The sequence below is a fragment of the Nansenia antarctica genome, assembly GCF_963989245.1.
Source record: "Nansenia antarctica genome assembly, chromosome: 14".
Lineage (NCBI taxonomy): Eukaryota > Metazoa > Chordata > Actinopteri > Argentiniformes > Microstomatidae > Nansenia > Nansenia antarctica.
The window spans coordinates 11,254,090-11,269,089 of record NC_137684.1 but is presented as its reverse complement, the minus strand read 5'-3'; the positions used below and the strand labels follow the sequence as shown (position 1 = coordinate 11,269,089).

The 15,000-nt window shown below is 42.9% G+C and overlaps 1 protein-coding gene across 1 annotated transcript in view; it reads right to left on the bottom strand.

Moving 5' to 3' along the window:
- tmprss13a (transmembrane serine protease 13a) overlaps window positions 1-5,088 on the bottom strand; it is a gene marked incomplete at both ends in the record, with an annotated part of 18,570 nt that extends 13,482 nt beyond the window's left edge. The window contains 2 exons of the mRNA XM_080544577.1: window positions 681-858; window positions 5,071-5,088. Of these exons, the coding sequence (XP_080400703.1) occupies window positions 681-858; window positions 5,071-5,088 (196 nt within the window). The remainder of the gene's footprint in view (window positions 1-680; window positions 859-5,070) is intronic.
- Window positions 5,089-15,000: the final 9,912 nt, after the last annotated feature.

Below are 15,000 nucleotides of genomic sequence, written 5' to 3'. Positions count from 1 at the left end.
TTTGTTCAGTCTGGCCGTTGTGCACTCAAGATTCACAATCCTCTGTAGAGAGTAAAACCACAATGTGTTCATACAAAAATCAGGTGTCATCCAAAGTTGAAGAATAGTCTTTTTTGCAAGAGGTAAAACCAGCAAACAACATTTTCTTTTGGGCAATACTTAAATCAAAATCAGAGTCGTCATTGAGCAAACATAAACATGGATTTGGGAACTTGAATAAATCGGACATCACAGAATTGACATGATTCCAGTTGGATTGGAGGGGATATAACATTACCTGTTAGAACAGAAGCGGTCGGTGCATTATACAAAGTCTTAATCATAGCGATGAAATTAACCCCAAAACCAAGATGTTCTAAAACAGCCCACATGTAGCCCCAGCCCTCTGGTTGTGAGGGGTAGCTCACTTCTGTATGAATGGAAGTTGATGACCAGAAAGTGGACCCCATCTGCTTTGATTACGTATATAAGAACATGTGGAGGTACAAGTTTATAGATAGCCAGGATCAGGACTTAAAACATTATCTTGGTGTATGGTCTGGAGTGAAGAGGTGTGGTTGATTACAGAAATCAACCGTATCGACTCCATTCAAAGTGTTTTAGATTCCCCTTACAGGAATTACAGAAATCCGATTATCCCTTTTAAAAAAAAATAAAAAAATAAAAAATAAAGTACTTACGATTACTGGGCTGGGTGACAGACGCAGGGTGCTGGGGGATGTAGTGCTGGGGGATGTATTGCATCTGGTTGGGAGCTACCCCCTGGCCTTGACCACCTCCATAGACCACCTCCTCGTAGGTCTGGAGGGGGGGCTGGGTGTGCACCGCAACACTGTAGTATGGGGGAGGGGGGTCGTTCTGGAGAAGAGAGAGAAAAAAAAAACGTTGTTTTTAAATTGGGATTCCCATGGGGGATATTTGTTAACAATCGATTTATACCTTGCATATGTTTCTATCCCTGTATAGTAATGGCGTAACGACCCTAATCTAATTCCAAAGTAGTTTTTCGCATTATGGCTAAATATAGCACTGTTTAATTCCGTTTATTCCAATTACATGATATTTAAGTGACATGTGAATACAATGTTGTTGCCTGAGTTACACAGTAGCTTAATGTAGAATGTTACATTATGATAGAAGGTCCGCTGAGGGATGCTTTTGAGCCAAAAAGGGTCCAGCTACAGTCAAACATAATGTCCATAAATGACCTTGTTGTACAGAAAGGGGTACACGACATCATGCCTATAGTGAGTAAGTAACGTTTATTTCTATAGCACCTATCCCAGATCAGGGGTCACAAAGTGCTTTACATACATAAAAACATAATAAAAGAGAAAAAGTTATAGCAGGTTAAAAGAAAAAGAAAGGGAAAATAAGAACAAGAAACAAATAACAAGTGTACAACAAATAATAACAGGACACAAAAAGCCAAAAGCCTGTCTGCACAGGACAGTCTTTAGCTGTTTTTTAAAGGCTTCAACTAAGACCGCTGATCTAAGATCCAAGGGAAGAGCATTCCAAAGTTTGGGAGCCACGGTTTGGAATGCTCGATCACCTTTGGTTTTTAATCTGGCATGGGGGACAACCAACAAACCCTGGTCAGAGGACCTGAGAGACCTACTGGGGCTGTAAGGACACAGGTGCCTGACCATGAAGGCCTCTGAAAGTGATGACCAGAACCTTGAATTGAATATATAATATCGGATTATTTTGGCAAAATGTTTTTGTTATGAGGAAATACATTGATTGGTATTATATGTCTACAGGCTACACCTGATCTGTTCCTTCTGAGAAATCTACTACCCCCCTGTAATTGTTTCCCTAGTGTAAAAAAAAAAAAGGCTTCCTTCTTCTACCACGACGACTGCCAATGGCCCTAAGCCTGAGCATAGAATCCTTTTTTCCTGACTGGAATAGATGGATAGATGACTCACTTACTTAATCAAATGTATTTGTTGTAAGTAAGTGAGTCATCAGCATCTATTCCAGTCAGGAAAAAGGATTCTTTGTATAAAGGCGTCTGCTAAATGCCAAAAATGTAAATATAAATTGAGCTGAGCAATTAGCAACTAAACCTCCATATTGTACCTTTAAGACTCTAATCATCGAGCCAAATGACGGAGAGGCCGACACCTGAATAACCAATGAGCACAATGAACCTAATGTCTCCCAGCAACAGTGCGCAGTGATCCCCGTGGGGCACGTTTTTCATTTCCTCGTCTCTTTTATTCCCCCTATCTCTTACAGTTTATATTCATCTACTCCCAACAGCACGATCAACCATCGCAGACAAAAGACCTAATCAACGTCGACAGGGCCCCGGCCCAGCTAACATTGCCTCCTGGGAAGTTGTGCTCATTGTTACCAGGGAGAAGGAGGGTGGCTCCTTCAATGCAGCGGCAATGCAGTAGCAGACTTCCACAAAGGGGAGCTCTGGTAACCATGGTCATGCCTGGCTATTCTGTTGCTGTTAGCTCTATCGCTAACAGGTGATTTTTGACCCACATTCACAGACAGGGTCAGTCGGATAGTGTGCTTTTCCCCTCGTGGGGCAGGTTCTCTCTCTCTCTGTCTCTGTCTGTCTCTCTTTCTTTCTCTCTTCTCTTTCTCTTTCTCTCTTGGTTGGTATGCATTGCCTTTGTCTTCCCGGACTGGTTCTGATTATTCCCCTCTTGCGCTCAGAATGTGATTATGTGACTAAACTCGTTTGGTGGAATTCTTGTCTTCATCTATAATGTAAATGTGAATCTGTCTCCTTCTTTCTTTATTCCCACCTTTCTCTCTCTTGCTCAGAATGCCTCTGTGGTGGGGGATTCCTTGTTCAGCTGGTTTCTTCCAAGGAATCCAAACAATGACAAGACGCTGACAACACTGCTGGTGACCTCACAGAGGTCAAGGCTTCTTGAACAGGATACTTGTCTGTGAGAAGAGATTATTTCAATCATCATACTCAGAGGCCGTTGTTAGGGTCTTGAAACATCCGGAGCTTAGCCCAGCCCACATTTCCCTCGGCGGTGGTGGTTGAGGGTAGCAGAGTTTTTGATTGACGGATGGTAGATTTATTTCTTTTTTTCCCAGAGACCTGGGGATCGAGCCCCGGATGCCCAGGCCTAACAACGTCACTGATCACAGTGATCCAGTCACCCCACACCAGGTTGAAGCTGTTCTCTATAGTTTTTTTTTATATGGACCTTGGTATAACCAATTATTGTTGAGTGGGGGCTTCCATGGCAACTGGCTATAACAGTACGGTGTCATCATTGTGGGTAGGAGTCACTTCCATTGCTTTTCCAGGTACTCAGTCGTGTTTACGGGAAATCTCAGTTAATCTCTAAACCCTATTCAATTGCAAGCACTTTGAATTGCGTCTGTTGTATGAAATATGCTATATAAATAAACGTCCCTTTCCTTGCTTTCCAACGTCACATCTAAGTGATCGGCACAAAGATTCAGACATCACAGATCAAAAGGCCTGATTTAGACATTTGGCCAGTTTCCAACAGGATATAGTATATTTCAGAGATCTCACGGGTGCTGCTTGTTGACAGGCGTTTCTGAACCACTGCTCACACCGAACCCTACAATCTTGGTTTCCTTTGCTTTGCGTCAGTGTCGCTCCTTGTCGATACAATATGTCTTAAATCACAAAAAAGGGAGGGAAAAAGAAAACAACCAACAAAGAAACGAATTATTCTGTCAGAATGACACAGAAGACGTCAGGGCTGACTCAGTAACAAAGCAGTTTCATAAGAGCTTTTCTACGGAGGAAAGTTCAGGTTTCACGATAAGGCCATAGGCACCAACCACCCAACTTCCCTGAAATAGGTGGAAACGGTTTCGGTTGAATTCCCAACCGAGTCAACTTTCAAAGTAATTACGGTAATACCATATAGGATTATAAGATCTTTCAAAGGTCGCATATAAACAATATATAAAGTTACTGCAGGACAAAACACTAAATGTTAAGCCTAAAGTGTTCTGTCAAGATGTTGAACTACAGAATGTCAGATTTAATCTCCTGATAAAGATTGAGGGTATCATCCCTTGTTGTCTGAGTCTTCTCATTCACACCATCTCTTTAGGAGGCCGTTAGGACAAACAAACTGGGAGAACTGGGCGTAGAGAGCCCAAACAAATAGAGATAGCAGGGAACATAAAGGAGCTGTCCATTCACATGGCTGAGCCCTACTATCGATCCATTGTGACACGTCCGGTCTGGTCATTTGGGCCGCAGGTCGGCAACCAATCAAAATGTTCAGACTTTTATTTTCGAAACACAGAAATACATTTCAACGTTGTTGAAAATCAGAACACACACTCGCTAGTCAAGTCAATATACTGCAACAACGCAATGGATTCGGTGAGTAATCCCCACTGCTACCTAGTTAACTATAAGTTATAACACTACTTGACATTGTTAGCAGGCTCACAAAACAGGCTGTGTTAGTTGATTAGCGAGTGTGTCAATGCTTTTCAACAAACGCTGAAATGTGTTGACATTTTTCGAAAAGAAAAGTCCGAGCATTAAATCGGATGCCGACTTGTTTACCAATTGTTTACCAGACTGTGTGACAATTATGGATAATTATGATTCCAATGGGAACGTCATACAAGACGCAACACAGCAACACGACGAAGAGGCTGGAGATTGGTGACCCCCACAGTACTGTTGTTAGGATCCATAACAAATCTCTAATTTCTCATGTCCATCAATCCATCAATGAATGGCTATATATACTCTGTATCACCGTCGGTAGCAGTGGGAATGAGCAAATGTATGAAAAAACACATTAAACAGTCCAGAGCAACAGACACATTCTCTTCATCTAAACACAAGGGGAGGTCATTCTAAACTCAAGACAATCCAAGACACAAACAAAGATTGAAAGTGAGAAAATATGTCTGCGAAAAGTGTAAGTGTGTGTGTGTGTGTGTGTGTGTGTGTGTGTGTGTGTGTGTGTGTGTGTGAGAGAGAGAGAGAGAAGAGTCATGATGTAGGTTGAGGCAAGGGGACTGAAATCAGCCCAGGAGAACCTGAGAAACAAGACGATTAGTAAAGGGAGAACCTACCAGGTCATGCTTTGCCATCCTACTCAGAGGGGAACAATGGGGAAGGAGAGTTGAGGTGGAGGTGAGAGCCTGTGGGAGGAGCTGTGCACAGGCAACTGTTTCAGTCACACAACAGTGATCAGAGCACGCTGACGCCACACCAGAAACTCCCCTCCTCTCCTCTCCTCCCTCCTCTCTTCTCTTCTGTATGTTTGTGACCTGATGGGCTGGGCCCACACAGGTAGGACTGTCCCCTTTCCCCTCCTCCCTCCCTTCCCTCCCACCTCTCTCTCATTCTTCTCATCACAGACACAGGCGTTCCCGACGCGGCGGTTTTTCTACCTGTTAGACCAGTTCCAACATTGTAGCCAGCATCCAACAAAGATTCATTCACACTTTTGGAGTGTGGACGGCTCTATTACAACTAAAAATGACACCAGCTGAGCAATCAGAGCCAGGCTCCAAAAATGGCATCCTTATAGGCTACGGAGCCTTGTTTCATTCAAATTTGTTCAACTATGAAGGACTATTTTATAGGGATAGTTCATCCAAATTACTAAATCATATGTTTGGTTCTTTACCCAGAAACAAGGCTGGCGGTCAAGTGTGTGCTCAGCCTCTCTCTCTCAGCCTCTCTCTCTCAATCAAAAGTTAAGAATGTTTTTGAATTGTTGATATTTACTGTAGGTCCATATAATCTGTCTATCTATTTAGTGCTGCCCATAGCCACCATCGACCTTGCTACCCTCCCATGGTGGGTTTTCAGGGGAGTGCAATAGGGGCCAGCGCCCCTGTAACACTGAGCTTGGACCCCACTGTCGCCCCCCTCCGAACGAAGAGCCTACAATAACTAAATTAGCGATTTCTTGAGATGACACTGACGCAAAAGGTGGACCAAAGGCGGCTCAACATTCTAGTCGGATCCCTTAGAGCGGTCCACCGGTACTGGCTGGCTGAAGAAAGTATTCTACCACCCACCAGTCAGCTCTGACCAGAAGAAAGAATGAAAGCTAAATGTTGTGTGACTACCACAATGAATTGAAGGAGAGCAGAACTATTTTATTTATGTAATTGTTACACGGTAAGACTTCTGGTTAGGAAATGTTGTTGACTAGTGAACTTAATAGCAGCCAGGGTAAACAGCTAACAGTTTGCTTGCAATAATACATGTTGGAAGCTTTGCAGCTGTGTTTAGAAGTAAATGTCTCTCTTCATGAATGGCTAGCCTGAGTTGATGGCCTACTACACTCTATCTGTCTCCATCGGATTTGCTATATAGTTGTGAAATGAAAGTGGAATGAAGGTGCAAAGGCACAAATGTATTCACTCAAGCCAGCAACAGTATATTCATATTCTGGGTTGCTGAAGTGTTGTGCATTCCTCACATAGTTATCTCAGTAGTTATCATCACAATGAAGAGAACTAATTACATTAGGTCCTATTTCACCCCCTCAAAATAAAAATGACAATGATGAGACAGATATTGAGACAGAGGCAGATGATCCAGGTGTTGAGAGAGCTGAAATGGTAAATAGACTGCACTTATATAGGGCCTTTTTTGCTGCTCCAAAGCACTTTACAATGGCCTCTCATTCACCCATTCACACACACATTCACACACCAATGGCGGCAAGCTGCCATGCAAGGCGCTGGCCCTCTCACTGGGAGCAATTTTGGAGTTCAGTGTTTTGCCCAAGGACACTTCGACATGTGGCCAGCCGGGGCTCGAACCGCCGATCTGCCAACCTTGTGATCATTAGGCGGCAAATCTACCTCCTGAACCACAGCCGCCCCATAAGCCCCACATCTTCATAAGCTGAAGAGAAGCAGCAGGAAGTGGAGAGCACCACAGAGAGAAAGCCAGCAGACTTGTTAGTTGGAGAGACTGGGTTTTAAAAGTGAGGTCACAGAGCAGGAAGGAGTGACAGATGACAATCCCAAGAGTGAGGCTGAGGGTGATACAGTATACAAGCAGAGAGTGAGACACAGACAGAGGATACATCATACATGTACATCTAAAGGACTGGACCATCAGGACTGTAATGTTGAAAAAAGATTTGCCTGCTGGTAATAAAATACAGAGTAACAACCCAATTACCTGTAACGTTCCCATGGCGAATACCCTCGGAGCAGAGTCCAAGCAGAGGGGCGATTACTGCAGGTGATTCCACAAACGCTTGTAAGCGATGATGGTAGCTTTGGCTACTGGGTGTTTTTGTCCATAAGCCTAGCACGACAGTATTGAGAATTGTGGTAGGAACAGGCCTTGGCTGATAGAACAGATGTAGCAGGCTTCAGCCAGCAGAGCAGGTGGAGCAGGCTTCAGCCAGCAGAGCAGATGGAGCAGGCTTCAGCCAGCAGAGCAGGTGGAGCAGGCTTCAGCCAGCAGAGCAGGTGGAGGAGGCTTCAGCCAGCAGAGCAGGCTTCAGCCAGCAGAGCAGACGTAGCAGGCTTCAGCCAGCAGAGCAGAGCAGATGGAATAGACCTTAGCCAGCAGACTTAGTGGGCACAGCTCCCCCTAAAAAAATAGGGGAAGAAGGTGACAGTCCACAGGGCAGAACAGAGATACTCCAAACAGTCCACAGATTGGCAACAGAAAAACCCTTATTCGGAATAAAAAGAGTGCCAAAACCAAATAAAACTAGTAGTTACTATAAAGGGGTGCTAAAAGTTCTAAAATCCACTAAAAACTATGAATTACTAACAAACATTGAACAGAGACAATAGGCATGCTGCCATCTTGTATTTGGGGCGGGGTCAGATAGAATGTGTCCTGCCTTCATCACAATTTTTTCCTGAAACTCTGAAAACTGCAGTTATCAAGAGCAGCCGAGACCCACTACAGCCCAATATCAAACTTACCCTTTATAGGAAAATTTATTTTAAAGGCTCCATTGGCAACTTTGTATCTGACCAAATTCAAATGACATTGATTTGGATTTCCTCAAAAATCAATACTAATGGTCTGCTTCTATTCAGTCTCTACATGCTAAAAAAGGTCAGAAATCTTGGTATAATTCTAGACTCAATCTAATCTCCAAATAAACTCAATAACTAAATCAACCCACTATCACCTGAAAAACACAAGAATGAGAGGTTTAATGTGCAAACAAGGCCGTGAAAAAAACGGAGTAGTTGTTTTGAGTAGACTTGATCTAATTTGAACATATTACACACATTTTGAGATCTCTACACGGGCTACCAGTCTCTCAGAGAATTGAATTCAAAGTACTAATTGTATATAAATCACAAAATGGTCTTGGACCAAAATACCTATCAGACCTCTCACCTCCAGCAAGGCCCCTAAGGTCAGCTGAGACCAACCTACTAAACATTTACACATTTACATGAACAGCTACTACACATCCAAGAGTGAAAACAAAACACGGTGAAGCAGCTTTCAGTCACTGCTGTGTGGTCCGGAAACAAACTCCATGGAGAGCTCAAACAGGCCCAAACTTTAAATATATTTAAAACTAGGCTAATGTTCTTATTAAATGCTTTATCTTTTTATTTTTTTCATATATATTTGTATTACTTATATTTATTCTTTATTTATACTTTTTCTTATTCTCCTCTTGTTCTATCATGTTTATGCTCTATGTAAAGCACTTTGAATTTCCTCTGTTGCCTTGCCTTGCTTTGCCACACCTTTAATTCAGGGAAAGGTACACTCACTCACACACACACACACACACACACACACACACACACACACACACACACACACACACACACACACACACACACACACACACACACACACACACACACACAAACAAACCATTGTTCTCATAAGGAAACACTCGATATACAGGATGACATTGCACATTCTAGGTAGCCAGACAGATCACATTGTGATTTGTTGACAAATACCTACAATGCACTTCCTCATTAACCAACCTGTAGCCTACACTGTAGGGTAGGCAATGTACCTCAGACACAGCGGCGGCTGGCCAATAGAGGGCGCTAGGGCGCCGCCCCCACATTCCAACGCAGCCCCACTTCCTAGTTGCTACTTGTAAAAGAGTTTTAAAAATAAACATTGTTTATTCATAAAATGCGGCTGATATTCTGTTGGCGCCTATCAGCATTCATTAAAAATCCTCCAATACAATAAACATTGGCATGGCAGTCCAAATACTTTTGGCTTACACGTGAGCTGTAGCAGCGCTCCAATTGGCTGTCTCCTATTTCTCGGTCGGGGCGCAAAAAATGCGCCCCGAGCATGCGCAGATTATAGGCTTACCTAGGCTGCAGCCTAGGGCCACTACCACTAGGGGTAGTATAAAAAAAATTGCGTGAGACTTGAGAGCCCTGAATATCCGGTTGTTAAGTCTGACGTCAAACGTGACGTTTTGCAATTTCCGGGTCCAAACCAGAAATTCTCCGCACCAGAATACCAGTGTACTACAGCGGTAGAATGACAGTTTAATCGTTTTTTAGACTCGGATCTATTCATACAGCACTATGGGGACACAGCACTTTCCCGTTTTCCCCATATTGTCAGGGTATTTGAGCCTCGGAAAAGCGCTATATAAATATAATTTATTATTATTATTATTGCGGCATTTCGAAGACAGCGCCTCAGCCAACTTTGGACCCGGAAACACGTCGCGATTTAACAACCGATATTCGGACAGACAACAGGAGAGGAGAGCAACAGAGAGACAGACAACAGGAGAGGAGAGCAACAGAGAGACAGACAACAGGAGAGGAGAGCAATAGAGACAGAACTGAGGTGAGGTGAGCAACAGAGATAGTTCAGGATGATAACAAACAGTTCAGTATGACAGAGACAACTAATAGAAAGACAACTGTATGATTATAGAGTTTACATGTTCAAGGAAATATTGTATGATAATAGAAAGGTACACTTTAATTTAATTAAAGAAGTAACAAAGAACACATTTATTATCACAATTGCATTGTGTTCCATGTCTTTCTCCATTGAATAAATAATGCCTAGTTGAATGGCTAAACAAGACAACTGTCTGGACAGTACTGCTAGAATTATTCACCTTACCGCTGCACAGATAGACAAAGGGTATAAGTCCATTCTGTTAACATTAGGTCTACTCTGCTAACAAAGACTATTCCAGTTGATTTGTCAGTTGTTGTGCATTATATTTTTGTTGTGTTTGCAGTTTGCCCTTTAATAAGTTATATATAAAAATAATTAAGTTATATATATATATATTCTTATTAGGGATGTCCCGATCCGATACTGAGATCGGATATCGACCCGATATTGGTCCTGAATGCTGGATCGGAGATCGGACCAGAAAAAAAAAAGGCTCCGATCCGATCCTACTGTCATCCGCAGTCAAACTTATGTGTATAAGCGATGAGAGAATAAAAACAGTGAACAGAAACACGTGTCGCAGAAATCCTTCACGCAAGTCCTATATGCGCTTAAAATGCGCATAGCGCTTCACGCGAGTCCTATATGCGCTTAAAATGCGCATAGCGCTGCGCTGTGTGCTTCCGGTTTCATTACAAAGAGGTTAACCCTATGTGCCTGACGTCTAACAACATTCAAATTACTCTAACTTCATATTTTTTCGGATTTCAATGTATGACACATCATTTGAAAGCTTATGATCCGTAGTTCCAATCCACAACACGTCGCATTTGTTGCTTTAATAAAGGCTGGCAGTCTTTAATTTAACTGTTGTTGGTGTGGACTATATACTGGGGAGGTATTTGAATGAATGAATGAATGAATGGTCTTTATTGTCATTGCTACAGTACAGGTACCAAACAACGAAATTTAGGAGGGGTGGCTCCCCTGGTGTTAGGAAAAAATAAAATAAAAATATTCAGGGGTCAAAAAATTTATACAAATATCGGATCGGTATCGGTATCGCCGATACCCGAAGCCCAGGTATCGGTATCGGTATCGGTAGTGAAAAAGTGGGATCGGGACATCCCTAATTCTTATGCTAAAATCGACTGTAAATCCAGATTTTAAAGTTGATATTCTTCACCGTGGAGCATGCCCCCATAACCTGTGCCCCACCCAAAAATGTTATCACCAGCCGCCACTGCTCAGACACAACCATATATATATTATATATATCCTCATTGGCATTCTGTATTGTGTGAATGGTGTGAATGGTGGTCTATTGTGTGAATGGTGGTTGCCCTCTCAACAACGCCTGTACTGTTATTTAGTTGGTCTTCCTTGACTTGGTTGTAGTGGGTTTCATGTGTTAGTTTCTCCCTGTGAAATTGGTTTTGCCTAGCAGGGCGGTGAATAATTGGTTTCTTCTTTTGTTTTCCTGTTCCGCCATGCCACAGACTGGACAATTAAGGTAGTGGAAGATGCCTGTTTTGTTTACCCTTATTAGTGGAGGTTTTGTTCTGTGTGTTGTGTGCAGTTATGATCTGATCTAGGAGCAGTCATTAGGGCTGGAGCATCATCCATCCACCGCTACAGGCTAATCTGATTAGATAGCTGCATGTTTCTCCAAAGCTGACACATGGTTGTATGCTGAGAGTGATATTGTGCTAGATTTACACTGTCAGGAGGATCTGTGGCTAGGGATGCACCGAAGGTTCGGCCATCGAATGTCTTCAAGAGAGGCCACACGTGAGGAGGATATAATGTCATATAAAACTGAGATCATACCACGTACCACAGGGAGAGAGAGCACCTCAGAGACAAGAGAGCCCACTGGAAGTTGAGGGAAGGATGTGAAAGGGGTGCGAGCATAATTACGGGCCTGAAAATATCGGAACAGATGAGAGTGGGGCAAATTATATTTAACACGGAGATCAGTGAAGGTGGCAAATGAGTTCTCTAAATATAAATCATTGAAACAAGCCAGGCCTCTGTCCTTCCACAAATTGAAAGCGGTATCTAACCTAGAGGGCAGAAACAAGTGGTTATTACTAATGGGGCTGCATGGGGTCGGGGCAGAAAGTTTGAAATGTTGCCTGAATTATTTCAAAATGTTCAAGGAAGAGAGTAGAATTGGGTTATTAATGTATTTGGGACAACAGGAACGCAGAGGGGCACAAGCCAACGCTGCCAGGGAGGATGGGCGGGAAGAACTGTCTTCCATTATGCACCAATCAAGGTTGGGCGAGTTACACCACGCATGAATTTTCTGAAGATTAGCCGCCCAATAATAAAACAAAAGGTTAGGCAACGCAAGGCCTCCTTCCCGTTTACTTTTCTGCAGTATTTCTCTACGTGCTCTCGGGTTCTTACCAGCCCAAATAAACTCAGAGATTATCCTGTCCAAGTTTTCAAAAAAAGATTTTGGAAGGAATACAGGAAGAAACTGGAAAAGAAACAAAAATCTGGGCAGAATGTTCATTTTAATAGAATTGATTCTACCCATCAGGGAAAGAGGAAGAGAGTTCCAGCGCCTCAAATCAGATTTAATTTCCATAACCAACTTTGCGAAATTATTTTTATGGAGAGAGGCGAGGGAATGAGCGAGGGAATGTGGTGGCGGGGTCGCTGTTTAACCCTAACCCTGGTGGAGCTGTAATGCAAATAAGCTTAGCTTTCGTGTTTGCTAGCGAAATAGCTGTGCCCGTAAAGACAAAACAGGGAACCAGCCGACCAGCCAGCAACACGTTGCGCCCTGGCCTTGCGCACTCGTCGCTTTGTCAACTGTCAGAATAGTCGACTGGTGTGTTGGTGATGAGGTGGGCCGGCTACAGAACAGAGAGAGCAGGCTGGAGAAGAGGAAAGTGATCCAACCTTTTGTGAAATGTTTGAGGATGAATAGAGAGAAAGGGGGAGAGGTGAGCTATGAGAGACTGGAGGAGGAGGAGGAGGAGGAAGAGGAGGAGGAGGAGGAGGAGGAAGAGGAGGAGGAGGAGGAGGGAAAGATGAATGGAGAAAATCGAGGTGACAAAGACACCATGTGGGACACCATGTGAAGGATGGACGAGGAGCTCCCGAAAAGGGAGAGAGAAGAGAAAGAGTTAGAGGAGCGAAAGAGAAGAGACAGAATGAGGGAGGAGGAGGAGGAGGAGAGGAGGGAGTGTGAGGAGATATGGGAGAGAGAGAGAAGAGTTGATGAGGGAGGGAGTGAGTGATCAAGAGAGAGAGACCTTGAGGAGGAGAGGAAGAGGATAGAGAAACCGATGATGATGATACAGATGCAGAGGAAAAAGAGACATGCGATGGAGAGATTGAGACAGATGAATGTGGCGGGACGGCGAGACTGGAGCAGGAAGGAGAAAGACATCATGAAGGAGAAGCTGTGGGTGGATTAAGACAACACAGTCTTCAGGAGAGAAGGAGTAATGAAAAGAAAAGAGATAAGGAAGAGAGGGAGGAGGGAGAGGAAAGGAGGGAAGACAAGTATATTGAATTGTTAATGGAACAACACACTGAGCGGGAAAGCAAGAGAGAGGAAAAAGAGAGCAATACAGAGAAGACAGCAAGAAAAGATGCAGAGAAAAACTGAATTGGAGAAATTGAAAGATCTGGAAAGGAATAGAGAGGACCAAAAAGAGAGAAAGAGGGGAGGCATGCTTAGAGGAGAGTTGGCAAAAGATGAAGACAACATTTAAGAAGATGAAGGCAAAATTCAATAACATAATAAGAAAGAGAGAGGGAAGACAGAAAAAGCAGTTGGGGAGGAAGAGGGAGTGAGGAGGAGGAGAGACAGCAGAGAGATTGCAGAATAAGAAAGAGAAAGATGGAGGGGGACACAATGCAGGTAAAGAATAAGACAAAGGCAGAAGATGAACAGAAAAAATGGGAGGAGAGGATAATGAAAGAGATGGAAGGGAAGCAAGAAAAGAGAGGGAGAAAGGTGGATGGAGAGAAAGAGGAGAAAAACATATGAGTGTTTTTGAAACAACTGCCAATGGTGATCGAAAGATGAAAGAAAGCAAAACGTTAAGCGAAAGGATGACCAGAAGAGAGAGAAACAGGGTGATGAGGAAAAGAGAGTGGATCTACAGACTGATGGCTGGACAGATAATGATGGCCCTGTGGGAGAGAATGGAATATATGATAACAAGTGATGGAGAGAAAGTTATGCCTAAGGAGGAAAGGAAATCTAATTGACCTTGAGAGTGAGAACATAATGAAAATAATGAGGATAGAAAAAGAGGAGAAGAAGTGTGACCACCAGAATTATGACAGACACATTGACAGATAGTGAAGATAGAGCTAATGCTAAGGGCTTAGCTCTTTCATCTTTCTCTTACTTTGGAAGAAAAGAAGAAAGGAATAAGGAAAGAAAGAAAGAAAGAAAGAAAGAGAAAAAGAATAAAATGATGCATACCTCATTACATAGTGTCGATGAAAAAGTAGCAAAGGAGGAGAGAATGAAATGAGAGATAAAAGGAAAACTGAGAGGGAGGAAAGAGCACTAAGAACAGAGGAACGCAGGCCTTAGGATGGAAGGGAAGTTGTTAACAAAGAGACGGGAAGTCTCCTCCAGCTCCAGTGACCACAGCACACAGGGAAGAACAGTCGGTAACACTCAAGGTGGTTGTGTCATGCCAAATTGTGTCCGCCTGCCAATATTAGTCCGGGCCATCAAAATCAGATCGTTCGAACGCTGTTGCTATGCCGACGTGCATTCCGCACATTCCCTGACTAATCGGCCAGATACTGTTCGCCTGTGACGTCATTCTACCGCTGTGTGCTGACTACCACAGATGAATGTGTGTATCTTAAACTGGGAAGACAAATGTAATCTTCTTGCACTTGAATAGCATCAAGGTTGATGCAGGCTCACTAGTCTTTTTGTTTATTTGTTTATTGGAAGGATCCACATTAGCTATACTCATAGGCATGAGCTACTTTTAGTGTGGTCCACATTTAAAACATACATTACAAATAACATTTAAAACATACTTTAAATTACAAATATCAAACATTTAAACCTACATTACACATATCAAACATAAAAATGTATCCTACATCATACAATTCTACATTCGTCATAATATATATTTATATTATGA